At 43.8% G+C, this 27,712-nt stretch overlaps 1 protein-coding gene across 1 annotated transcript in view; it reads right to left on the minus strand.

The window, feature by feature from the left end:
• Nucleotides 1-27,712, minus strand: part of LOC136586666 (collagen alpha-4(VI) chain-like) — a 192,238-nt gene that overhangs the window by 44,594 nt on the left and 119,932 nt on the right. Inside the window, exons 30-36 of the mRNA XM_066584828.1 lie at nt 21,666-21,701; nt 17,170-17,232; nt 16,617-16,679; nt 16,488-16,523; nt 8,136-8,172; nt 8,029-8,040; nt 7,455-7,948 (exon numbers count right to left, since the gene is read on the minus strand). Coding sequence (XP_066440925.1) covers nt 7,455-7,948; nt 8,029-8,040; nt 8,136-8,172; nt 16,488-16,523; nt 16,617-16,679; nt 17,170-17,232; nt 21,666-21,701 — 741 coding nt within the window. The remainder of the gene's footprint in view (nt 1-7,454; nt 7,949-8,028; nt 8,041-8,135; nt 8,173-16,487; nt 16,524-16,616; nt 16,680-17,169; nt 17,233-21,665; nt 21,702-27,712) is intronic.

A 27,712-nucleotide genomic window follows, 5' to 3' on the forward strand; every position in this document is an offset into this window, starting at 1 on the left:
GTGATTTCAAAGACAGTGTATTTTCGGTATAGAATACATGAAAATGAGGATTTGCATCCCAAAATTGATACCCCTTTTTTCCTGTGTTCAGAAATATACCCATTGTGGCCCTAATCGTTTGTCCATATGCACAAAGGGGCCCAAAAGAAAAGGAGCAGCCAGTGGCAGAACAGAAATTTTGCTTGAAAGTATTTCAAGCCCCTTAACACACTTGCGGAGTACTCAAGGTGCCAAAACGATGGAAAGCCCCCACAAATGACCCCATTTTGAAAACTAGACCTCTTAACGAATCTATTTAGGGGTATACTGCTTATTTTGAGCTCACAGTTTTCGAATGAATGTAAGCAAAGCAGAAGGAAAAAATAACGATTTTCATTTTTTTTGCAATTGTACCATTTTAAAGATAGTTTTCTTTGTACAGCACACATATGAATGAAGACTTGCATCCCAAAATAGATTCCCCTGTTTGTTCTGTGTCCAGAAATATATGCGACACTTCGACCTATATAGGTCTTTGTCAAGCTTACAAAATGTTGCGTTCATGGTGGAATAAATAAGGGAACTATTTTGCACCTTATATGCTGTCACTTTTTTCTATTCTATTGTGGACTTCATATTTGAGTCACAGGCTCTGACTCTTAAGTGGCGTGGCATTATGGACTCTGGATGAACCTACAAGGTTGTTACCTTTGCTTTAATTGAGTGCTGCTGGCAACATTTCATTGTAGAAGATTGGATATACAACGGGGCCCAAAATGAAAGGAGCACTCAGTGGTTTTCAAAACAGAAATTTTGCTTGAAAGTGTTTCAGGCCCCATTGTACATTTTTAGAACCCTCAAGCTGCCAAAATACCGTATATACCGAGTATAAGCCGAGACAATAAGTTTCCCCACAAAAAACTGGGAAAACTTATTGACTCGAGTATAAGCCGAGCTATACTCGAGTATATACTAGATTTAAAAAAAAAACCTCCATACCTACCTCCCAGCTGGCGTCTGTGTCTGTGCTGTCTCCCCCGCTGTCCTCTCTGCTTGGCTCTGTCAGTGCTGTGTAAGTAAGCGCTGTGATTGGATTGAGCGCCAGCCAATCACAGCTGGCGCTCAATCCAAACACAGTGCTTACTTACACAGCACTGACAGCAGGGGATTTGAAAGCCGGGCAGGGAGAATTCTAAAGCAGCTGGATTGGCTGTGAACGATCGAGCACCGGCTGTGATTGGCCGGCACTCGATCCAATCACAGCTCCTACTTATACAGTGCTGACGGCGGGGGATGACAGAGCCGAGCAAAGAGGACGGCGGGGGATGACAGCGGAGAGAATTCAAGCAGCCTGCCGCACCGCCGCCGGAGACACAGAAGCCGGCTGGGAGTTGAGCATGGAGGGTTTTTTTTTTTAAGCCTTATCTGACTCGAGTATAAGCCGAGGGGGGCTTTTTCAGCACCCAAAAATGTGCTGAAAAACTAGGCTTATACTCCAGTATATACTGTAATAGAAAATTTCCACAAATGACTTATTTTGAAAATCAAGCTCCTTATTGAATTAATTTAGGGGTGAACTGAACATTTTTTGCAGGAATTAATGTAAAACAGGTGGAAAAAAAATATAATTTCCTGGCTTTTTTTGTATAAAGCAGGGGAAAATTAGGAAATTTACCTCAAATTTTATTGCACTGGCTATTGCACAGGTAATGGAGGGAACATCTTTTGGCTTTCAGAGCACAACTGAATAAATTGCAGGCCCCATTGCTCACTTTTAGAGCCCTGAAGCTGCCAAAAAAATAGAACGCCCCCACAAATGACATCACTTTGAAAACTAGACCCATGGCCAATTTATCTAGGTGTGTACTAAGCATTCTGACCCCACAGTTTTTTGCACGAATATAAAGCAGGTGAAAAAAAAATCCTTTTTTTCACAAATATGTCACTTTCATGACAGTTTCTTTGTTTCAAGCAAGAAAAACACAGTCCAAATGCTATTGCCCTGTTTCTTCTGTGTTCAGCAATACCTACATTGTAGCCCCAATCTGCGTAGTGGACACATGGCTAAGCCTGTAATGGAGGGAACACCCATTTGCTTTCAAGGCACAACTGAATAAATTCTAGGCCCCATTGCTCAGTTATGCAGAAAAATAATAAATTGACCCCTAAAAAGAATCCCCCACCACCTTTTTGGCATTCCCTAAATTTTAGATAAAATTAATAATACATAACTGTGTGAAATTTCTCAAAACACTGTTAATTACAGAGACCTGGTTGGAATGTTCACATGGGGCAATTAAATGGAGTATCCCTCTTCCTCCCATGCTTGCTGCAAACCTGGCACCATTTCTGGGGGTATTTATATCCCTACCACCTCAGTGGTAGGGATGGGGTATAGAAAGTGGTGCTTTGTGAGCCTTTGTACCTCCATAGACTCGTAAGTTTGCTGAGGTGCGGCGGTCTCAAACAGAAGGCACTCAATAAGCTGCTCCTGGAACTGCAGAAAAGTGAGCATTCCCAGGGCTTCTTGTAGAAACATAGGCATTATAAGTAGTGATATGAATAAGGTGGGTCGCTACCTTTTTGTACCAGGCCCTGCTTTTTTTACTTCACCAGGTATGGCTGAAGCATTTGGTCAAACAGGTCTACACCACCCATAAATTTGTTGTAGTCTGTGACGCAGACAGGTTTTCTCTTGCCTGTGGTAGCCCCTCTCTCCCTTACTACTAGTGATGTGTCTGCATGCACAGTCAGGCCTTAGTCAGACGGGCGTTTATAGCCGCGATTTGCGCATGCGCATGCGTCCGGCGATTTTTTAAAACCATTGCTTTGCAATGGTATCGGACACATGAGCGCTTTTTATGCGCTCGTCCGATAAATTATAGAACAAAAAATCGCAGATCGCACCTATCTGCGATCTGCGATTCCTGTTCTCTTCTGTATATGCGCTCAATGGGGCCGGCGGCAGCAGCGCCGACCCCATTGAGAACATATAGAAGACAAATCATTCTTCTCTGCCACAGCTGTAACAGCTGTGGCAGAGAAGAACGATGTTTGCCCATTGAATTCAATGGAGCGGCAATACAGCCGCTCCATTGAAAGCAATGGGCTGCCGGCGTGCGCGGGGTGAATTGTCGGGAAGGGGTTAAATATATAAGCCCTTCCCGGCAATTCATCCTAAAATGTGTTAAAATAAAAAAAAATTGTATACTCACCTTTCCGCTGCAGCTGTCAGTTATCCTGAACTGCTTCTCAGCACTATTCAGCTGGCGGGGCTTTAAAATCCCCGCCTGCTGAATGATCTGCCTCTGATTGGTCACAGCCCTGACCAATCAGAGGCTGAAAACACTCACACACCCATTCATGAATTCATGAATGGGTGAGTGACTGCTGCCTCTCAGCGCTGAGCCAATCAGGGGCAGGTCTGACTCACATCCATTCATGAATTCATGAATGGGTGTGAGTGAGGCATGCCTCTGATTGGCTCAGCGCTGAGCCAATCAGGAGGCAGGTCTGACTCACACCCCCTTCACACCCACTGCAGGACGGCCGCACGGAGCTCCGGCTGCCGGCAGAAGGTGAGTATACAATTTTTTTTTATTTTTACACATTTTAGGATGAATTGCAGGTAAGGGCTTATATATTTAAGCCCTTACCGACAATTCATCCCGGGCTCGCCCGCAGCGCATTGCTTTCAATGGAGACGGCTGTATTGCCGTCTCCATTGAATGCAATGCGCTGGACAGCTCTGGCCCGTTTCTAATGAAACGCGGCTAGGAGCAGATTTTCGGGCGACTTGCGCGCACCGGTCACGCGATTTGCGGATGCGCATCCGTCATGCGATCCGCAAATCGCGCGAAAAACGCCCGTCTGACTAAGGCCTCAAGACCATGTAGACATTGTTTTTGTCAGGCCCTTGTATTTGTGGCATGTACTGATTTGATTAGTGGTACACTAGTATAGTAGTTGTTTGTATACACATGGTGTTTGTATACACATGGTACCCCTTGCAATGACATAACTATAGGGGATGCAGGGGATGCAGTTGCACCCAGGCCCAGGAGCCTTAGGGGGCCATAAGGCCTCTCTTCTCCATATAGGGAGCCCAATACTAAGAATAAAGCATTATAGTTGGGGGGCCCTTTTACAGGTTTTGCATTAGGGCCCAGGAGCTTCAGGTTACGCCTCTGAGTGCCCTGTATTGATCATCATTTTTTAAGCACAAAGCTGTGAAAAACCGCAGAGGTCAACTTATTAGAATCACATCTAAATTAATAAACAACGATCTTCCTCTCTACAAATTGACTTACCTCTCACAAGGCACACATGACCACTTCACCAATATATTGAATCTATGACTACATTCACAAACTGAAACATTAGTTATACTATCAACTGTGTATAAGTATGTGGACCAATATACATGGCTTATGGACGAATGTAGATGTTTCCCAAATTTTAGTTTTAAACTTTAAAATTAAAAGAAAAAAACCTTTTTAAAAAGTTCCAAGTCTAAAGTTTGGCATTGTGGATTCTACTTTTTACTTACGAATTTCTTAAGAACCAAGTCTCAGTGGAAATGTGAATGTGTAATTCAGGCCCACTCTTTACACTAAGCTTGGAATATTCATGTTGTGTCCAACTTTATTGTTTAGTAGTTTTGTTAAGATGAAAATGTCACCCTAGAGTGCTAACATGCTCGCCTCCTGGCTACACCGAGCTAACCTCTGTGCAACACATTACTTAATTTGTAGATCGTCTTCCATCCAGTCTGAAAATCAATACTTTAGAAGAACATTCTCATCTCATCTGAGATTTAGTTAAGTGAATGTCATCTGTATTTCCCTGTAAAGCTGACAAGTTTTGCAGTGTCTTCATATTCAGAGTTGCTAAGAGACCATTTGATTTAGTTTAAGGTTTGTGAACTTATTTCACTCCAACACGTTTATAGTATGGCATTGGTATTAAATGGAGGTCTGACTGTTGTCAACCCCGCTGATCAGCTGTTTGAAAGGAGCATGGGGTCATGTGAATGCTGCAGTCTTTTCAATGTTTACATCGTGGGCGCCTTCCACGTCTAGAAGGAAGAAGGTTTCTACACCGACATAGAAGGGGGTTCTTTTCTGTAAGAGCAGTGAGACTGTGGAACTCTCTGCCTGAGGACGTGGTGAGGACGAACTCAATAAGAGTTCAAGAGGGGCCTGGACGCCTTTCTTGAGCAATACAATATTACCTGTTATATCACTGATTACTTCAGAAGAGTCAATGATCCCGGGATTTAGGATTTATCCTTAAAGGGGTAATCCAAGTTGTTTATTTTATCTAGTTTTCGGTTCCCAGTGCCCAAAAAAGCATAAATAAAATATATTCGACAATTCAGAGGTCTGGTGATCTGGAATCTCACAGGTGACATCACCCAGCCATAAGGTCTAGTGGCATCCCATAAATCTGCCATCTATTTATGAGACATCACTGATGACCTCCCTGATGGCCTCTCATTGGCAACAGCGGCCATGTCGGTAAACAACCCATGTGACCTTTACTGTCGATATAAACAGAGAGCGGGAACAGCAGCTAGTAGTGGCAGTGGAACAGCGCGCAGCGGGAGGTGAAAAATTAACTTCACCTTATGAGGTTCTGTGCCTTTCTCTCGATCAACATTGCAGGATAACAGGCTAAACAGAATGGTACAGTGTTTTCTCGAAAATAAGACATTGTCTTATATTAATTTTTGCCACAAAAGAGGCACAGTGTCTTATTTTCGGGGGGAGGGGGGCATATACTCACCTGGTCCGCGGCGTCCCGATGCCTAGTGCCCTCCACTCTGACATCTCAACTTCTTCCTGGTGACAGAGCTTTAAATGATATCACTGAATGGCTGTGATTGGCTCATCCAGCGCCGGCTGTGATTGGCTGGCGCTCGATCCAATCACAGTGCTTGCTTTGCTGGAGGCGGGGTATTTAAAACCCAGTAACCAGAAAGAAGCTGATATGTCAGAGAGGAGGACACTGCAGTTTGCCGCAGCGCCCACGGAGACCATTGCGAGGCATCGGGACGCCGCGGACCAGGCGAGTATTGATTTTTTTTAAGGGAGGTTAGCTAGGATTTATTTTGTCAGGGAGGGCTTATATTTCAAGCCTTCCCCGAAAACCGAGGTAGGTCCTATTATCGGTGAAACAGAGTATGTATTTTTTCAGCCTTACAAACCATTGGGGAAAAAAGAGCAGGTCTGTTTTACTGTTAGCCCAAAACAGCACAAGAAATATCTTGCTATTTAGCTAATAGGGATTATGAAAGTCACGAATGCTACTTTCATAAATGCAATAGATTTATAACTGTATGCTTTGATAGCTCCTAGTAGCCAAATTGAAAAATGGGGCATATTAACTAATACAGGCTAATGAATAAATAGTGGAGAGTAAGACTAGTCTTAACCCTTTTATAATCGGGGGTGTTTTTGGCCTTTGTGGCCAAAACAAAATTTCACCTTTTGGAAAACTGCATTCTAAAAGGTTATTTTTTTGGTTTTGCTTCTCAGTCTACCCCAAAATGTCTTGTTTCTTTTTTTTTTCGGGACACACGGTGCTTTTATTAATATTTGAAATTGGAGTGGATGTTAATTAGTTTTTTAGGTCTTTTCTAGGAAAAAGTGGTCAGAAATAAGAAAAAAAATAGTTTTTCCTCATTTTTCAGCAATATTTTTTAAGGTAGTTTATTTAATTAATAATATATACCCCAAAAATTAATCCTCTAGTTATCTCATGTTTAAATAACGACATCACAAACGTGTATATTGTGTAATGTATAACATGGCAAACACAAAAACCCTATTTGAGCTATAACTCTTCCTCTTCTGGTGGGACGGGGGCGGGGCTAAGGTCCGTGAATTAGCCCCGCCCCCACCCCTCCCCATTGAAAATAGTGCAGAGAGGTGGAGAGGAGGCAGAGAGGGGGCGGGAGCTCAGGTCCTGCTCCTGGGCTCTTCCAGGCCCCCCCCCCCTGCAGACAAGGACTGCGTATATCGGCTCGACGTAAAAACCGAGCCGATATACGTTCGTGTGAATGCACCCTCAGGGTGATAAATTTGGCAAATCTTTATACTGTCTAACTTTATACGACCTATTAGTTGGCTTACCCTACACAAGATTCTGCACCAAAATCTTGGCACAATTTTAGGCACATGATGCTGCATTTAGGTCACTCCTCCTTTCATGAAGCAATCCCCCTCTTGTCAGACTGAACTAAAAAGGCATTCAAAATTGTCTAAAACACATCATAAATGTGGTGCAATCTGCCCCAATATTGTTTGTGCCGTGTGAGCAAATAGGAACTATTACCCAAACTGTGCTGCTCTTAAACAAGGCAGTATATAGTATGACAAATCTGCTTCAAAAATTCCCTTTAACACATTTTGAAAATTGCGTATTTCTCCTACAGTATATAAACAACTGGATAACAGAAGCCATTAACTCACCGCAAAAGACTTCTTGATATTGGGGACATCGTTGAAAGCAATGACTGCTGGTGCAATATTATGGGCACTTAGCTCCAATACAGCTGTGCTAATAGACGTAGCATCCTGGGATTCTCCATTGGCAAAGAAGACGGCAACTTTCCTGATGAGGACTCCATGTCGAATACGCTTGAAGATATTTCTGGCCACAAATCTCATTGCTTCTCCGATGTTTCTCGCATCAGTTGTCCTTTCAGGTGAAATGTTACGGATTGCCTCCAGGAGGAGACTTTTTTTCTGGTACTCAGAAAAGCGGATGAGCTGTTTAACGTGATTGGTATATGAGACTACGGCAACTCGTGCCCCTTTGGGGCAACTACTTTCACTAATATCCATTTTTTCAACAAGGGTGATAATGATGTTCTTCATTCTCTGAAAGGCTGCTGGTGGAACATCTTGAGATGTATCAAGAGCAAACACTATTTCACTTGGGTACACCGGACAAGTAGAAGGACCTTGAATGAAAACAATGAACTTTTTACATTTTTATGTGGATATTGAATGTAAATAAAATGTAATTTTACCTAAAATTTACCTGAGCAGCATGCTGCGGAGAGAACGAAAAGACAGAATCTTAAGTATTTGTTTAATTGTTGGAGATAAGTACAATATGTAGTAGAGAAGAATTGGAGATTTACTTACGGCAATTTTCTCTACTGAAATTTACAAGTTCACAGGTCTGAAAAAAATAAAATTACAGCTGATAGTTAAAAAGTGTTTGTTGCGTGCAATGCGTCTTCTATTACGTAATGTCACTTCAGCATTTGCATAGAGTGTAACTGAGATGGGTCACTAAGGCTTCCTAGACACGGGCGATGTATGCCATGTGATGGGTTTTCCGTCCCATTGAAAACAATGGGCAAACACCCAAAGATGGGACATGCCATGAAAAATCGCTCATGTATATGATCGCATTCAAAAGAATAGAGTTTTGCGAGATTTGTGCATCTCGCAATGGACAAATCTTGCGTGATTTTCACAGCCGTGTGAAAGCAGCCCAAGTATAATAACAACAGCAATGGATATAAGTCGTTGCTTATTAGGCTGGGTGCACAAGGCCAGATTTGGATTGAGGGAGCTGCGATCGTTACCGGCGCAGATGATCTGCGGCATTCCACATCCATTAGCAAGAATAGAACATTTGCATGTCTGCTCACACGAGCTTGTGCAAAAAAAGTCACAGCATGCTCTATATTTGCGTGGATTCCGCACGGATCTTATGTAATAGGCCAGACAACATAGTCAAGATTGTAACCCTGGAATAAGCAATACCTTGTTTAAGAAGAAAATTAACATGAATGCATAAAAACTGAAAATTTATTAGTGCATTTGCATTTATCCCCATTGTAAGGAAAATCCTAAACAATGTCTGGCGCAGCCAACTAACTTCAGAAGTCACATAATTACTTCAATAAGATCCCCCTTGTATGCAATCAGAGTGCCACACGATCTGTCACATGATGCCAGTATAAGTACACCCATTCTGAAAAGCCCCTGAGTCTGCAACAACAATAAGCAAGCAACATGAAGATGAAGGAGCTCTCCAAATAAATCACAATTTGGGGAAATATAGATCAGGGTGGATTATAAAAATAAATATTCCAAACTTTGAACATACCAATGAGCTCCGTTATATCCATTGTAACTTGATACAAAGAATATGGCACAACTACAAAAGAAGTCATAGATCAGGGAGCAGGCCACTAATCAGAGATTCAACCAAGACACCAATGATAACTCTGAAGGAGCTCAAAAGATCCACAGCGGAGAAGTATCTGCCCATAGGACCACTATAAGCCGTTCACTCCACAGAGTGGGGGCAAAAAAAAAACATTGCTTAACCCTACAATGCATGCTGAAGAATTGTGGATACATGTGTTCAAAATGAAAAGTGTGACACAATAGAAGAAAATTGTGCATCGTAGGGTTAGGAAAGACATTAAAAAACACATTTGGAGTTCAAAAAGAAAAACATTAAAAAACTCAATTGGAGTTCACCAAACAGCATACGGAAGAAGGTCCTCTGGTCAGATGACAGGAAAAGATAACACGTTGCCCGTCAAGACAAACATCTTTCGCCTAGATTCCAGAGTCTCAGGGTGAACAACCCACTAGTAATATTTTTACTGCGATGCGAGAGCGATGATTATGAAACCAATGATTTTCAATGGTTTCATACTCATTTGCGATGTTTCACTACAGCTTCGCATCACAGAGAAGAAATCTGTGATATTGCTCAGTGTTTTCAATGGGGCCAGCAGCAGGAGCGCCAATCCCATTGAAAACATAGGGAGTAGAGATGAGTGAGTATACTCACTAAGGCACATTACTCGAGCGAGTAGTGCCTTAGCCGAGTATCTCGCCGCTCGCCTCTAAAGATTCGGGGGCCGGTGGCGGGCGGGGAGCAGCGGGGGAGAGCGGGAAGGAACGGAGGGGAGATCTCTCTCTCCCTCTCTCCCCCTCGCTCCCCCACGCTCCCCACCGCAACTCACCTGTCACCCGCGCCGGCCCCGAATCTTTAGAGACGAGGGGGGAGATACTCGGCTAAGGCACTACTCGCTCGAGTAATGTGCCTTAGCGAGTATACTCGCTCATCTCTATTAGGGAGTATATCGCGGACTTCTGCCACAGCTGTGACAGCTATAGCAGAGGATTCCTTCATCCCCGTGGTCTCCACGCAGCACAAGAAAAAAAAAACACTAGTGGGTGTCCATCCTCATCAGGGGATAAACTTCAAGGGGGAAATTAGGTTGCAATATTGATGTTATTTCATGGCATATTTACACATTATTGCTGTTATTTTAATATGGTATTATCCTTTTTGATACAATACTATATTATAATACTACATTGTTCATTCTTTCCATTTTATGTATCTTCATTCATAGAGATGAGCGAGCGTACTCGGATAAGCACTACTCGCTCGAGTAATTGGCTTTATCCGAGTATCGCTGTGCTCGGGGCTAAAGATTCGGGTGCCGCTGCGGCTGACAGGTGAGTCGCAGCGGGGAGCAGGGGAGAGCGGGCGGGAGAGAAGGAGAGAAAGATCTCCCCTCCGTTCCTACCCGCTCTCCCCTGCAGCTCCCCGCTCCGTGCCGGCACCCGAATCTTCAGACCCGAGCACAGCGATACTCGGATAAAGCAAATTACTCGAGCGAGTAGTGCTTATCTGAGTACGCTCGCTCATCTCTAATCTCTACCCTATTATGATGTATACGGCCCTTTTATTTGCCAGTGTTGTTCTATAATATACTCTGTGTTAGAGACATGTAAGCATGGTCTATTTTGGCAAATACAGTTTTTATGGTGTAATTATCACATATTCTACATAAAAGCCTGAAATATCTGAATACTATTAAATGCTGGACAAATATTCTTTTAAAATTTCATAGGAAAGATTATACATGGTGGTGGCGACATAATGCTCAGAGGATGCTTTCATTGGCAAGGGAAAACCGGTCAGGACTGAAGGAAAGATGGAAGGCATTAAAAACAGGGCAATTGCTGAAGAAAACCTGTTTCAGACTGCCAAATATTTGAGTCTAGGATGGAGGATCGCGTTCCATCAAGACAATGATCCTAACCACATGAAGTGGTTTAAGGGGAAGCATGTCAAAGTCTTGGAATAACCCAATCAAAACTCAGGTGTCAATCCAAATGCGATCTCATCTGTTGGATGAGTTGAAGACTGCTGTACACCAACACAACCACCTAACTTGAAGGAATTGGAGCAGTTTTGCCTAGAAGAATGGGCAACAATCCCGATGTCTAAATGTGCTAAGCCAATAGAATTAACTTTCAGGGAACGAATACTGATGCAGATTACAGCTCTTTGTTTTTATCTTTTCTTGCCTTAATTAGTGTTTGTGTCACAGGAAAAAATAATTGGCGCTTTCAAAGTTGTGTAAATCAAATGGTACAAAACCCTCAAAAATCCACTCCAATTCGAATGCAATAAATCAGGAAAAACATCAAGAAGATGAATACTTTCCCAAGGCTCTATATAAATATATTTATATATGATGGATAGATATTTCTTTCTTCTGCTAGTAATTAAGCCCGCGTGTCTTAGTCTAGCTTTGTAGTTTTATTAGGTATCTGCGATGCAAATGTGACATAAGGGGCCTTGAACCCTTGAAGGGAATTGAGCCAATAAAAAAAAATTGAGTCAATTTCTAAATTTCTGTTAGTGAGAAATAAAATCCACCAGTTAAGTAGAAAAGAAATGGACACAATTCCTAGGAAACTCAGAATCAGAGAACATTCAATTGATTTTTGGAGGCAATACGCAACATCAAGGCATTCTTGTCACAGCCCGATCTGTATCTAATCATATACACAAGGTGAAATCATAAGGACGGAACATATATATCCATAAAACTCAACTAAGGAATGGCTGAAGAAACGGTTATGGGTAGTTTTTCAGAACATTGTTTACCCCTACTGATCCAGAGGAAGGTTAAAAAAAATACATAAGACATAAACCAATCTACCCTAAAAAGTTTCCCTTCTGATTCCATGTGGCAATCAGACTGGATCAAAATAAAAAAAACAATTACCGTATATATTCGAGTATTAGTTGAATTGAATTCCCCCGCCGTCAGCGCTGTGTAAGTAAGCGCTGTGATTGGATCGAGCGCCAGCCATTCACAGCCGGCGCTCTATAAACAAATCACAGCCATTCAGTGATGTCATCCACTGAATGCTTGTGAATGATCGAGCGCCGGCTGTGATTGGCTGGCCCTCAATCCAATCACAGCGCTTACCTACACAGTGCTGATGGCTGGGGAATTCAAAGCTAAGCAGGGAGATGACAGCGGGGAGAATTCTCAAGCAGCTTGCTGCACCGCCGGGGAGACCATCGCGCCGGGGAAACAGACACAGGCTGGGAGACGAGTATTGCGGGGTTTTTTTGTTTTTTTTTACCTCAATTGAGTATAAGCCGAGGGGGGCTTTTTCAGCATTAAGAAATGTGCTGAAAAACTAGGCTTATACTCGAGTATATATGGTATATTCATTTCTATCCATAAAGGTGGTTTCACATGGGCAAGAAAATTGTGCGATTGTAGCGTGATGCGAGAGTCAGTAAAATAGCAGATTATGAAACCAATGATTTACAAAAAAATTGCAGCGTACTCTATATTTATGGGATGTGCGATTTTTTTATCTTGCATGTTTCCCTATGGAGCCTCCTTTTTATCCCATCACAACTCAGCAAACTTGGCTGGATACACATGGGCGATCGCGATTTTCGAGTGAGAAAATCATGGCAAAATTACATCTTTTTACCCGCGATCTTTGAGCAGCAGCGCTGCTTTTTATCACAAAACCATTGCTCGCAATTTTCTTGCATGTTTTTATGGCACGATTTTGTAGTGAAAGTCAATAGGATGTCAATAATGTTAAGTTTGCTGCGTTGCAATGTGATAAAAAGAAGCTTCATTGTACATCATTGGTTTCATAATCTACTTTTTTACTGACTCTCACATCAGGCGAAAATTACACAATTTTCTCAACCGAGTGAAACCACCCTAAGGGGTCCCGCACACCGGCGAGTGTGATATCGGGCTGTGATTCGCCCTCGCAGTCCTTTTAAAACCCCTGTATGCGAGGTGTTTTCACAGGGAAAGCCACCTTGTATCCCTGCGGGGTTCTTTCCCTCTCTGCCTTGGCTGTCACAGTCGCTGCAGGGGATCGCGATGTTCTACCATTGATTTCAGTGGGGCTGGTGGTGCTGCAAACCGCTGGATGCAAGGTGTTTTCACCACGGCAGGAGATCGCGATTTTCTACCATTGTTTTTAATGGGGCCGGCGCTGCTCCTGCAGGACCCATTAAAAACAATGGGCAATATCGCAAAAAGAATGGACTTTTTCGTGAATGGACTGCAATTCCTTTCCTGTAACGCAGGGAAACACTGCTAATGGGAACGAACCCATTCAAGAGAATGGATTTCATATTTGTCCAAAATTTGCGCATCTCACAAAGTATAAATCTCACATGATTTTCTCGCCAGTATGAAGGCGCCCTAAGAGTTAATGTTGTTTTGCACTAAGAAATTGTCTGAGTTGATTTTGAGGCCATCAGTTGTTTCTCCTGTGACCATTCCTAAGGTAGACTACTACATAGATCCACCATATAGTAAGCACATGTAAGGGCAAAGCCAGATGAGCATTTTTTTGCGCGCACCTATGAGTGAAAAACGAAGTGCGTCTGATAAAACCATTGGTTCCCCAATGATGTGTACACATGTCTGTCTTTTACAGGCGCAAAATACTCTAACCTGCAAAAGATAGGACATCCGTGCAGCGGCAAGGTCCATGCTGCGTGTAAAATATCCCTGCGGGGGGTCCCCTCATCACTGAACACTGTGACAGCACTGTCACAGTGTTCAGTGATGAGGAAACTCTTCTCAGGAATGAAGGAATCTCCTGCCACAGCTGTGATAGTTGTGGCAGAGAATTGTAAAGCTCTCCCATTGCTTTCAATGGGACGCAGGCAACCCCTGCAGTGATTTTTGGGGAAGTGCTTGAAATATAAGCCCTACCCTGAAAATCATCCCTAGATGGTGTATAAAATGTATACTTTTTTTAGCACTTTCCGCGGCTGTCGGGGCTCCGGCCGTCTTCTCTCTTCCATGCCGTCACTACTCTGAAGTACTTTCTGGTGGCCGGGGATTTAAAAATCCCTACCTCCAGAAAGTGCTGGTCTGCTTGGCTGAGCGCTCAGTCAATCACAGGCAGTGCTCAGCCATTCAGGGATTGGTCACAGTGCTCAGCCAATCAGATGCAGCGCCCAGCTGTTCATTGAATTCAATGGTGATACCAAGTTTATATAGTTTATTCTGCATTTTATTATACCATAGTTTTTTCTATTTTTCTACCTTGTGGAAGTGCTTGTTTTTGTGTAATAAGCTGATGTTTTCATTTTAAAGTGCTGGCAACATTTTTGATTGTTTTTTCTTGTGTTTTAAGGAGACGAGCTGTTCAAACATCTCTGATTCTAATATTGTTTTTAATTTTTTTGGAATCCATTCACTGTTTTATATAAATGATATATTATCCTTATTATGTTCAATTCCATTTTTTTATTTTTTACACAATAAAAGCATTTTCATAGGGTTTTTTTCTTCTTGTATCGCCATATTCAGAAAAATATAGCTTTTTATTTTTTATCCACAGAGCTGTGTCAGCGCTTTATATTTTGTGGGAAGAGTTGGTGTGTTCATCGGTAGCATTTTGGAGTGCTTAGGATTTTTTCAACTCTTTTCCTGATGTTTTTGGGAAACTGTGATCAAAAACAGAAATTCTAGATTCTAGGTTTTATTTTTTTCTTATTTTACAGCAGTTACCTGGCAGAATATATAACATGTTCATTTTATTCTGTGGATCGATACAATTATGGTTTTTATATAATTTTTAAACTGTGTGTTTTTAGAGCTGGGGTGTACAAAAAAACTTTAACATTGCTTTTTATTTGTTCCACATGCCATTGACTGAGCAGTAGAAATGATGCATCATCTTTATTCTATGGGTCATTATGATTATGGTGATGCAGAGACATTAATTTTATTCTTCCATCTACGGAGCTGTATGAGGACTTATTTTTGCTGGATGAGTTGAGGTTTTCATTTGTACCATTTTGTGGTTTACAAGAATTTTTAATTGCTTCTTAGTTTGTTTTTTGTGAGGCAGGATGATCAAAAACAGTCATTTTAATATAGTTTTTTCTTTTTTTGTAACGCCGTTCACTGTATTGGATAAAAAGCAATACTTTTATAGAACTGGTTGTCTTGAGGGAGTGGATACTAAAATCATTGTTTTAAATTTGCATTTTTCCAATAATGGAGTTTTATTGAAAGAATGGTGATTTTCTGATTTATTTTTTAGGATGAGGGGTATGCATGTGAAAATCTTTTAATTTCTCTTTTTACCATATCCATTCATTCCTCAGGGAGAATTGAAGATGTGAGCATTTGATCTTGAAGATGGGATTGTTTAAATGCTGAGATAATAGACTGCATTACTTATGTAGCTCGGTGTATTGTCTCAAACCGGCAGTAAGGCATATTACTGTCAGTGAAAACACTGACAGCACTAGACCACCATACCTGGTAGACCCAGAGGCCATTATTTGATCTCCAGTTGCCATAGCAACCATCGGAACACTGCAATCAGATCATGGAGGTGCCAATGGGATGAAGCAGGGAGACCCCTGCCTTTTCAAATTAAGGAGTTACCGCTGAATCCATTGACAACAGCATCAAGAGGGCTAATCTTGGTGCATGTAGCAGGACCACAGCTGTCAGACGCAACCTCAATACAGTCTTGGTTATGGGGGCACTCAGCTTCTGAGATCCCTGGTAACTAGTGTTGTACATCGGCGGCGTGGTGCGGAAACTAAAGGACCACTCTACCATACATGTATGGCATGTGTTTGGGAGAAGTCAAGTGACCCATCTATACAGTACTAGCAGCTGGGGCATTGCTGGAGTCTTAAGACTTATGCCCCTCCATATATATATACAGATTTCCGTAACATACTATTAACAGATTCCATAACATACTATTTACAGCCGGAGACGTCAAGTACAATCCAAGACAAGATGAGATGGCGCGAGTTACATACAAAGCAAAAAAAATAGTTACTAGCAGCACAATTTAAATCCCAATCTGGGTAGGACTGCAGGAATGCAGCAGCCACAGCAGAATATGAACAATATTCAAAAGGTTAATCCAGAACAAAGATGACGTGGCAGCATCAATAGGTGCAAAAAGTTGCATAAAACTTTATTCTCCCATAACAGAAAAAAATGACAGCTACGTTTTGACCAAGCTTGATAAAGGGCAAAAGGTTGAAACATAGCTGTCAATTTTTTCTGTTATGGGAGAATAAAGTTTTATGCAACTTTTTGCAACTATTGATGCTGCCACATTGCCTTTGTTATGGCGCGAGTTACTCTGAAATGAAGAATAAAAGAATATTATGTTGCCTACTGTGAATGATCCTGCTCCTTGTGGTCCTTTCAATCCCTAAAGAAAGACAGCACAGAAAACATTATTTTCAGGTTATAACCAACAGACACTTGAGTGTTTTATGGTTGATTTTATACACGCTCTTCTTACACTTGCACCAGGATGTCCTCTCTCTCCGGGATCCCCATATGCTCCAGGAAAGCCAGCATTGCCCTAAAATATGCACATAATTAATTAATGTTCTTAAAATAATCCTAATGAGCAATAAAGATCAACATTACCCTGGTATGTGTGATATAGATTTCAAGTGCCGACTAAAATATACAATAATGGAGATGGAAAAATAAAAAGAAGATAAGCTACAAAAATGAAAATAAAACAATAAATAAATAAATCTTGATATTTGTATAGCACCAACTTATTCTGCAGTGCTTTACCTACCTCGAAAGGCTGAGTCAACCTTGAACCAGCTACCTGAACCATGAAGGGATTGAACTCATAACCTTCTGGTCATGAGCAAGAGCTTAGGACTGCATTTCTGCTGACTTAACACTCTGCACCACACGAGACTATAAAATCTCCATGCTTGTTCAATAAAATCACTTGGACATCATGCAATTAGTATAATAGTATAGCAGCACAGGGGTTCAGTGCTTTCATTTAAATTCCTGCCTCAACATATCTCTTATTGATATATGCTTACCCGCCTGCCTCTCTCTCCTTTAGGACCCGGATTTCCAGATTCACCAAAATTGCCATCATCTCCCTATGCAGAACAGATGGTAACAGTTATTAATTGTATAGAAAGATTTTACTGTCCTTATAGTCAGATATGATGCTACACGGTCAACAAACTAATACAAGTGTCAGGCTTGGAAACATACTATAAAATCCATTGTTGTAGAACATATTTCTCAATGGTTCTAAACCAAATCCTCCTTACTGGAATGAAAGATCAAAGTACCCACCCAGCTATGTTCTCTATATATTATACAACGCATATTAAAATCAGAGAATGTGTAAGAACCCCTACAGACATAGCATGTACCTATGGGCCAGACACACGGCCGATCTAATAACTACGGTGGGCTGTAGACCTCTTAGTATTTGGCAGCCAACATTTTCTATTACTTTGAATAAAAAACATGCAAGTATTTAAAGGGCATGTTTCATCGACTTTTCAGCTTGGGCCTCCACATGCAACTTTACTCCATGACCGCGGCCCTAAAAAATATATACATTGTGATCATCAAATCTATGCTAGAACTAGTAGGGCTCACACCCACTGGCATTTTATTCTCTCTTGCGCTGTGGGAGCAAGTGAAAACACTCGCCTCGCGGCGCAAGAAAAATGCTGTAATATCGCCAGGGTTCTCAATGGGGCCAGCGGCAGCTGCGCTAGCCCCATTGAAAACACAGGGAGAATACCGCGGACTTCTGCCACAGCTGTGGCAGGAGTGTCCTTCATACCCGCTAAGTGCTGGCTGTAATTGGCTGAGCGCTCAGCCAATCAGCACAGCCCTTTCAGGAGGTGGGGATTTTTAAATCCTTGCCTGCTGAAACTGTTGGACAGCAGTGCCGGGAAGCCAGCCGAAGGACGCGTCTGAGCGGTGGAGAGTTAAGTAATTTTTTTTTTTAACCAGCTAATGATGATTTTCAGGGAAGGGCTTATATTTCAAGCCCTCCCCCAAAATCATACTGCGGGGGTTGCCACAAACCACTGCTTTCAATGGGGCCGGCAGCAATGGGATAGCATGCTGGACTATGCCCTATGCTGCTGGCCCCATTGAAAACACTGGCGATATTACAGCGTTTTTCTTGTGCTGCGAGGCGACTGTTTTCACTTGCTCTCGCAGTGCAAGAGAGAATAAAACGTCAGTGGGTGTGAACCCTCATTCAGACAAGTAATTTTTTAACGCATTAAGGGTCAGGGGGAAAAAAAATGTAAAAATCGCACATCGCTTTTAGAAAAAAATCGCGTGACCGGGTGCATTTGCACTCACATGTCCTATCTTTTGCACGTGCGATTTTTATTGGCCTGCTTTCATTGGAAAGTGGTTGTAATAAATGCGAATCAAAAACACGACTATACATATGTTTAAAATTCGCTCATCTGACTGAGCCCTTAGAATACAATAGGCTTAGATATGGTGCCTCAGCTCAGCTCCACACATAGTAATAATTCCACAATAAACCATTGTTCCCAACAAAAGATAATGCCTTTGTGCCTCACAGTAATAGTGCCCTCCTTTGTGTCCCATACAGTAATAGTGCCCTCCTTTGGGTCCCATACAGTAATAGTGCCCTCCTTTGTCTCCCATACAGTAATAGTGCCATCTTTTGTGTCCCATACAGTAATAGTGCCCTCCTTTGTGTCCCATACAGTAATAGTGCCCTCCTTTGTCTCCCATACAGTAATAGTGCCATCTTTTGTGTCCCATACAGTAATAGTGCCCTCCTTTGTGTCCCATACAGTAATAGCGCTCTCCTTTGTCTCCCATACAGTAATAGTGCCCTTCTTTGTGTCCCATACAGTAATAATGCCACTGACTTGCCTTCACAAAGTTATAGCTGCCCCCTTTGTACACCCATACAGTAAGATTTCCCACTTTGTACCCTACAGTAAGAGTGCCACTATTTGTGTTCACACACAGGAATAACACCCACTTTGTGTATCAAAGTAATAAGCACCCTTTGTACCTGCAACAAGGTAATAGTAGTCCTTTTATGCACCCCACTAAATACTGTTCCTTCTGTCTACCTAAAGTAGTAGTTGTCTCTCAGTGTTCCCATAAAGTATAGTGATCACTCTGTACCTCCTAGTGGTCTCTCTGTTTTTCCTCATGTAATAATGGTCCCTCTATGCCCCCTCAAGTAATAGTGGTGCTCTGTGATTCCATATTGCTCCTCTGTACCTCCATAATGGACATCAGTGCCCCTTCTCAATTAATAGCGGTTCTTTGTTCCCAATAATCTCCCTCTGTGCCCCCTCCCACTCTCAAGCAATAGTGGTCCTCTGTCCCCCCAGATTGATTGGCACCTTCACATGTTCATGTTCCTCTTTATTCAGACTATTCAACTCTGGTGCTAGAGGAACCAAAGAGCAGGAGACTAGGGGAGAATATGTAGGATGCAAGCACTGCTGTGTGCCAGTGCTGCAGTGAGTAAAGAAGAAGGTGATCATGTGAAGGTGCCAGTCAGTGCTAGTGTAGCAAGGGTGGTTTGCAGGCCCCCCTGTCTTGGGGACCAGGTCATAATTGTGATCACTGCAACCCCTATAGCTACGCCCCTGGGGGCAACTATGGCAGTCAACTAATCACTAGACCTGGCTTCTGAGACCTTTAGCAGACAAGGCCACTGCAGAGGAAGCATAGTATTATATGTCAGTCATTCAGAAACAGTAGAACTTAAAGGGGTTGTCCGGCCATGAAGAATGAATCTCATTACTTCTGTTTGCCCAATACAATGCACTTTGTAATATACATTGTGCATTGTAAATTAGGCAAACAGAAGTTATTCACTTACCTTTAGGGGTGCCCCCCCCCCCCCCTGTGTTGCTCCTCCGGTCGTCCATGGATCCGACAAGTCTTCTCCTCTTCTTGTCGGGCCAGCTCCAGGTGTTCTCTGCACGGGGACGCGCTTCTTCTACTCCGCGCATGCGCAGTAGATCTTCGGCCGGCTGCTTCAGGAAGCTCTGGTCTGCCTGCAGGGGACGCACGGCCGCGGGATCTTCAGCTGACAGGTAAGGGGAGTGGAGGAGGGTGAGTGGAGTGCCGGTCTCTCACGGGGGAGGGGTGCTGCGAGCTGTCAGTAGTCAGGGGTGGGGGTGGGGAGGTGTAGGGTCGACAGACCTGTCAGTCAGTAGTCCCGGGATGGGGGGGAGGGGGAAAGTGGGGAAGCTGCTGGTCGGAGCTGTCAGCTGGTGGCTTAGGGGGGGGGGGTGCTGCTGGTCGGAGTTGTCAGCTAGTGGCTTGGGTGGGGGGGCTGCTGCTCGGAGCTGTCAGCTGGTGGCTTGGGTGGGGGGTGCTGCTGCTCGGAGTTGTCAACTGGTGGCTTGCGGGGGAGGGGGGCACTGGAGGGGGACACTGTGGGGTGGCATGTGTGTGGGGGCAGTGTGGAGGGGGCGCTGTGTGTGGGCACTGTGAGGGGGGGGCATGTGTGTGTAAGGCATGTTTGGTGCTACTTTCTCTTTCAATAGCAGAGGATCGCGATCCTCTGCTATTGAAAGTGCTGCTACAGATCACGATCTCCTGCTTACTGCTATGACAGCTGTTAGCAGGAGATTCCTTCATCTCCCCAGCATGCCCCCTCGTCACTGGACACAGGGACACTGCTGTCCCAGTGTCCAGTGATGAGGGGACATGCCGGGGAGATGAAGGAATCTCCTGCTAAAAGCTGTCAGAGCAGTAGGAGCAGATCGCACTGTTCTCCCTCCCCTCTCATTGCTTTGAATAGGGCCGGCCGGCTGCCGGCTCCATTCAAAGCAGTGAAGCGTGCATCTGCATTATGGAGCCGGTCCTCCAGTCATGTGACCGACATCATCGGGAGCGCGCACGCTGAGGAGAGAGAAGCAGCAGTGCATCATGGGAACTACCCAGCGGCGCCATCTTTGAAAAATTCTTCAGGCAAGCTTTATAAAGGGAAGAAAAGGAATAAAAAGGTGAGCAAAATATCGTTTTTTATGGGAAAGGCTGTTGTGTGTGATGCTTCTCCTCTACAGGGCATTCATGGGAGAAAAAAAAATCACTTTGGGTGGCGGACAACCCCTTTAACTAGATAATTATATTACTTTCTTGATGCAAGTCTATTCACTCATATAGGCAGCAATTTCAGGCATGACCCATGTAGAAGAAAAAAACGCAGACAATCTCATCCAAGCCTTTAGCTACATCTATACATTTGCAACACATATTTTTAAAACATTTCCATAAATCTCTAACTAACTTTAATTCGCACGTTGCTATATATCGAAATACACATATAGTAAGAATGAAATACATGATTGTCCTCTCAAACGGTTCAGAAAAATAGAACATTGTAGCCTTAACATTTCCTTTTAAATGTCCAACATTTTCACAATAGTTTATTTTGTTGGGCTGGCTGCACTCTGAAACATATTTCGATGATAGCTTCAGACTTTCTTTCCCTACAGCTGCCAATCAGTACAGCAAATAAAAAGTAGAGAATGCTCTTACATACCGGAGGACCAGGGTATCCAGGGAATCCAATATGGCCCTGCAGAGGGAAGAATTCCATTTCACCTACATTATACAATTGAGTTTTCTCAAAGTAATGAATAAAACAACGTAATACACCTGCATGCATTGTAAAGTACAAAAGAACAGTGCGCTAATTTAAAAAAACTATACAATTAAGTGCATTTTTGTGCCTTCAATTTCTGTGTTATGTTTTTCAATGAATTAAAGAATTATGGAATATTGTTGCAAAAATAATACAAATGGTGCCTTTTTTTAAGTGATCAAAGCAAAAAATGTGCATGTCTCTAAATCATGCACTGACCCTGAAATACATTCAAATGTGGCCATGTTTTGAAAAGCTGAGCAATCACATCCACACAGTGCCTTAAATTGTCACTAATTTTTCAAATAACTTGTGCCCCTGTGATAGCCAATGTGATAACTACAAAAAGGGCAAATCAGTTTATTTACCTAAAATGATATTTTTGTGCTGAAAAATTACTCTAAAGTTCAGTCCATTAGGGTCTCCTACTCTAATTTGTTGTCCACTACCTGTTGTCAAGTGATGCCATCTCCAGTAACAGAGATAACAAGATGGAGAACAGGAGGTGGGAGAGTGATTACTCATGCTGCTCATAGAAGTCTATAGAGAGAAAAGGAGAGGGGGGAGTGAAATCCTAGGAGAGAAACAGGCACACATAGATGTTTCATGCAGCTAATAGTGATTGTTTACTCTGCTATGTAAGATGGGGAAGACAAGAACACAGGTTTGTCGCACGATAAGTCTCTGACAACCCAGCCCTGTAGGAGTCATCCCTATACGCCGGACCCAAGCCCGGATAAATGGGGAGGGTTAGAGAAAGATCTGGCAACCTAACCTGTAAAACCTTTGCCTTAGAAACCCTATGAAAGAGCTCTCAAATGATTCAGATATGGTATCTGAAGGCAGCCCCCCCAGGCCAAAGGATTCTCCAAATGTGACTGGGGAAAAGCAAGGTCTGAGTACAAGAAGTTGCGGTTTTCCTCATGACGCAACTGGGGGAAAGCCCTCAGGAAGCCCACCTGCTGATGATGTGCCTCGTGATGAAAGGAGAGGATTGCGCTGTACCAAAGTTCAGATACTAGCAACATGGGATGTGTGTGGCATGAGTCTAGGGAAATTGACATTGTGAAACATGAAATGACAAGACTTGACATTGGCATTCTTAGAATTAGCGAATTGCACTGGACGGGTAATGGATATTTTCAGTCTGATGACTTTACCATGCTGGACATGAGGAAATCAAGAGGAATGGAGTCGCCTTTATTACAAATAAGTAGACCTCAAAGGCAGTAGAAAGTTTTAGAACAATCAGTGACCGTATCATTACTATACAGACACGTGGTAAGCCAGTGAACATCTCAATCTTACAGGTCTATGCCCCAACGACGAATGCTGATGAGGAAATCATTGAAGATGTTTATGCCAACATCCACAAAACTCTAAACAAAGTGCCAAAGAAGGACATCATTTACATTATGGGCGACTTCAATTCCAAAGTCGGCAGCCAGCCAGAAGCAACAAGCAGAAAGATTTGGGCTTTGTAAAAGAAATGAAGCTGGTGATCGCCTGGTACAGTTCTGCCAAAAAAAATCAGCTCAGAATAACAAACACATGGTTTATGCAACCCAAACGCCGACTGTACACGCGGACATCTCCGAAACACCGACTGTACACGCGGACATCTCCGAATCACCGACTGTACACGCGGACATCTCCGAAACACCGACTGTACATGTGGACATCTCCCAATGGCCTGCATCGAAATCAGATTATTTGCATCCTGTGTAATCATCATTGCAATAAAAACCTTTCCTGGTGCCGACTGCGGCACTGAGCATGAAATCTTTGCAGCTAAGTTCAAGATCAAATTCTGTAGCATTAACCCTTTCCAATCCAATTTGTATCCTGGTTTTCCTAGGGGGCTTACTCTTTTTCTGCCGTTATACAACGGCGCTATCTGCTAGCTAAAGCCAGTACTGCATGAGGTGACACGTTGGGTAGGCTCCGACAGCAGAGAGGCTGGCAATGTACAGTAAGAGAACCCCGACAGATATCATCCAACATCGGAGCTGTACAGCCTTAAATCATAATGTCTTCAGAGGTCAGACAGTGGATTGGAAAGGGTTAAGAAAGGCGCTCCATTGAGAAAATTCGACACCTCTAAAATCCCCCAATCATACACTATTGAGACAGATTCGAACTGCTTGACACATCAGAAAAGCATCCAGAGGAACTATGGCACAATATACAGTCCACAGTTATGGAAACAGCCAGTAAGCATCTCACTTATAAGAAGCAGGAAAAACAACGCTATTGGTTGTCCGTGCAAACCTCATAATAGCCGATAAAAGAAGAGCAGCAAAGGCAGCCGGCAACAAAGAAGAAATTCAAAAACTAAATGCCGATTTTCAGTGACCAGCAAGGAAAGACAAGGAAATGGATTGGAAAGAGCATTGCAAACAACTGAAGCCATGAGCCATGAAAGGCCATATGCTAGGCCTATTCTCACAGGTCAAGATGGCCCGAAAACCTTTCCTGGCATGCAACGGCACAATCAAAGGCAAAAATGGGAAGGAAATGAATGACCAAGGATAGGTAAAGGGAATATACAGAGGAACTATATGCCTGAAACCACATACCTGGACCATTGCATGAGGTGAAGCATGTAGACTTTGAGCCCTCAATTATGGAGTCAGAATTATGGAGTGGATATGGAAATGAAACAACTAGCCACAAATAAAGTACCAGGCATAGATAATAATAATTTTTATTTGTATAGTGCCAACTTATTCCACAGCTCTTGCATAGATAACATACTGGCAGAGCTATTGCTGCCAGTACCAGTGAAAACCATCACAGCACTGTGCCAGGACGTATGGCTATCCACACAATGGACACATGACTAGAAAAGATCTGTCTTCCTCCCTGTCCCAGAATTGCTCCAACTACCGAACAATAGCCCTCATTCCGCATGCAAGCAAAATCCTTCTCAAAATTATACAGGAAAGACTGAGATCAGTAGTTGAAGTGGTACTACCTGATGCGCAGGCAGGATTGTGGCGAGGATGTGGCACCCACGACCATATTGTAAACCTGCGATGGACCATGGAAAAAGCTCAAGAATACCAAAAGAATATGTACATGTGCTTCATCGACTACATCAAGGCCTTTGACTGTGTCAACCATGACAAGCTATGGCATGCCCTACAACACGTGTCAAACACAAGGCCAGCGGGCCGAACCTGGCCCGCTGCCCTGATTTCTGTGGCCCACGGCGTGCCGACAGCCGCTCACCACTCTAGTGATTACCAGCTGGGGTGCCGCGGCTCCTTGCTGGTAATCGCGCTGTTGCCACTGATCCCGGCACACACTGACATCAGTGTGCAGCCAGGATCCTCCTCCCCGAGTCCCCTGCTCATTAGTTCCGCAGGAGAGGACTCGGGGAGGAAGCGTGCCGGGCTACACACTGACTACAGTGTATGCCGGGCTCAGGGCAAGCAGAGAGGGAGCGACGCTGACAGCAGGGAGGAGGTAAGTATATGGGTTGGGGGACTGCTTATTACTGGGGTGGGGGGCAGGCTGCTTATTACTAGGGGGGGCTGCTTATTACTGAGGGGGGGGGCTGCCTATTACTGGGGGTGGGGCTGGCTGCCTATTACTGGGGGGGGGGCTGCTTATTCCTGGGCAGGCGGGCTGCTTATTACTGGGGAGGGGGCTGGTTATTACTTAGGGGGGAGGTTGCTTATTACTGAGGGGTGGGGGCTGCCTATTACTGGGGGGGCTGCCTATTACTGGGGGGGGGCTGCATATTACTAGGGGGGGGCTGCTTATTACTGGGGGCAGGGGGCTGCTTATTACTGGGGGTGGGTGGGCTGCTTATTACTGGGGGGGGGGGCTACTAATTACTGGGGGGGTCTGGTTATTACTGTGGAGGGAGCTGGTTATTACTGGGGGGGGAGGGGTGCTTATTACTGGGGGGGAGGGGTGCTTATTACTGAGGGGTGGCGGCTGCCTATTACTGGGAGGTGGGGGCTGCCTATTACTGGGGGATGGGGGCTGCCTATTACTGGGGGGGGCTGCCTATTACTGGGGGGGGGACTGCCTATGACTGGGGAGGGGACTGCCTATTACTGGGGGGGGACTGCCTATTACTGGGGGTGACTGCCTATTACTGGGGGGAGGGGCTGCTTATTACTGGGGAGCCTGCTTATTACTGGGGGGGAGGCTGCTTATTACTGGGGGGCTGCTTTTTATTATTACTGGGGAGCGGGCTTATAATTATAATGTTGCTATGGGGGTTAATATTACTAATTTGGCCACTGTGGGGGTCGTTATTTTACTGGGGCCACTATCAGGGTCACTATTAGGGCTCGTTTACATGGGTGTAATTGTATTTCGGTCGCACAAATACGCTGCGTATTTGCGCAATCGAAAATCGCTTATGCCTGTATATTTGTGTACATAAAAAAGAACGCAGATGGGCCCATTGAAATGGTGCGCAAATATGCAGTGAATACATAGGTTTCCTGCACATTCACCACGTATTTGCGCGGCCCATTCACTTCAATGGCCTATTGGGGTGCGTCGTACGCAACAAAATGTCATGCTGTGTGACAATATCCATCATGTGAATGAACTGATTGAAATTAATGGCTTCTATTCACTGCATATTATGTACACAAATACGCTTGTATGAACGAGCCCTTACTATACCGTCTTAGGCCCCCTGCACACAGGCAGAAATTCCCCCGCGGGATTTCCCGCAGAATTTCCGCCCGTGGAAGCTGCCATAGGATTGCGTTAGAAAACGCAATCCTATGCAGACGGCTGCGATTTGTCTGCGTGAAATCTCACATGGAAAACAAATCGCGACATGCTCTATTACTGTGCGGGGCAGCCGGCACATCACAGAGCCAGGGCCGCGGGAGCAGGTGAGTGCCGCGCTGGTTCCTGCAGGGGCTCGGGTTGGGATCCGACCAAGCCGTCTGCAGGCGGCCTTACAATCAGCCCTCTGAAGGTCACCATAAGCCTGATGTGGCCCTCGGTGAAAATGAGTTTGACACCCCTGCCCTACAATATCTGGGTGTATCGGCCAATCAAGAAGCCATTGTGAGAACATAGTATGGGGTCGCAGATCGGTTTGGGATCGGCAAATGCGTCTAATAGGGCTGCATCCTCTCACCCTTCTTGTTTAACCTATATGTGGAAGTAATCATGCAGAAAATGGAGCTACAAGAATTGGAAGTCAGGGTGAAAATAGGAGGTGGAAACATCAATAAATAGTGGGTGGGCCGCGGCATTAGAGAGCGTGACTGTGCTCGTCCTGTTACATTTAGTATAATCTATACTCACAGCTGGTGTAGGTTTTCATCTGAGGTGCCGCCAGATGAAACAAATGTATTAAGAAGCTTGTAATTGCAGGCGCAGCTGTCACTGATTTTAATGAGACCTCAGCCCACAATTATTAGTGCCAGCCACTACACAAGAGTCAGAAGCAACTGCTTCTGCTCCGACTCCTGTATATTACGGCACTGACAGCAAGCACCTGATGAACTGATCAGCCGGGGTCCCGAGCAGCGAATCCCAGCCGATCAATTACACAGGTCTGCGATGAAAAAATTGTAGCATATTTAATTAGTGGGTTTAACAGTATTTTTTGTGTTGATTACGGTAAAAATAGTGAAATAATTCCATCACCCCTAGATAAGTCACAAATTTCACCTGAAATTTTCTTATTTTCAGGGTTTTTCAGGCTCGGTACGCATATGACAACGAATCTAAACTGTCTGCTAGGCGCGACCTTGACTGCAGTCAGTGACTCTGTGGAGCCAGCCACTGTGGTGTACGCATCAAACAGTTTTGTGATATGGTATTTAGAAGAAATGGCTACTAGAAGATGTGTCAACTCTCCTAACTGTTTCTGTTATATTTGTGGGTCTTATACCGTCAAGAAGCAACAAAGGAACATTTCTAATTTTGTTCAGAAGGTGTATTTTGCATACTTT

Source organism: Eleutherodactylus coqui, chromosome 12 (genome assembly GCF_035609145.1).
Source record: "Eleutherodactylus coqui strain aEleCoq1 chromosome 12, aEleCoq1.hap1, whole genome shotgun sequence".
Classification (NCBI taxonomy): Eukaryota; Metazoa; Chordata; class Amphibia; order Anura; family Eleutherodactylidae; genus Eleutherodactylus; species Eleutherodactylus coqui.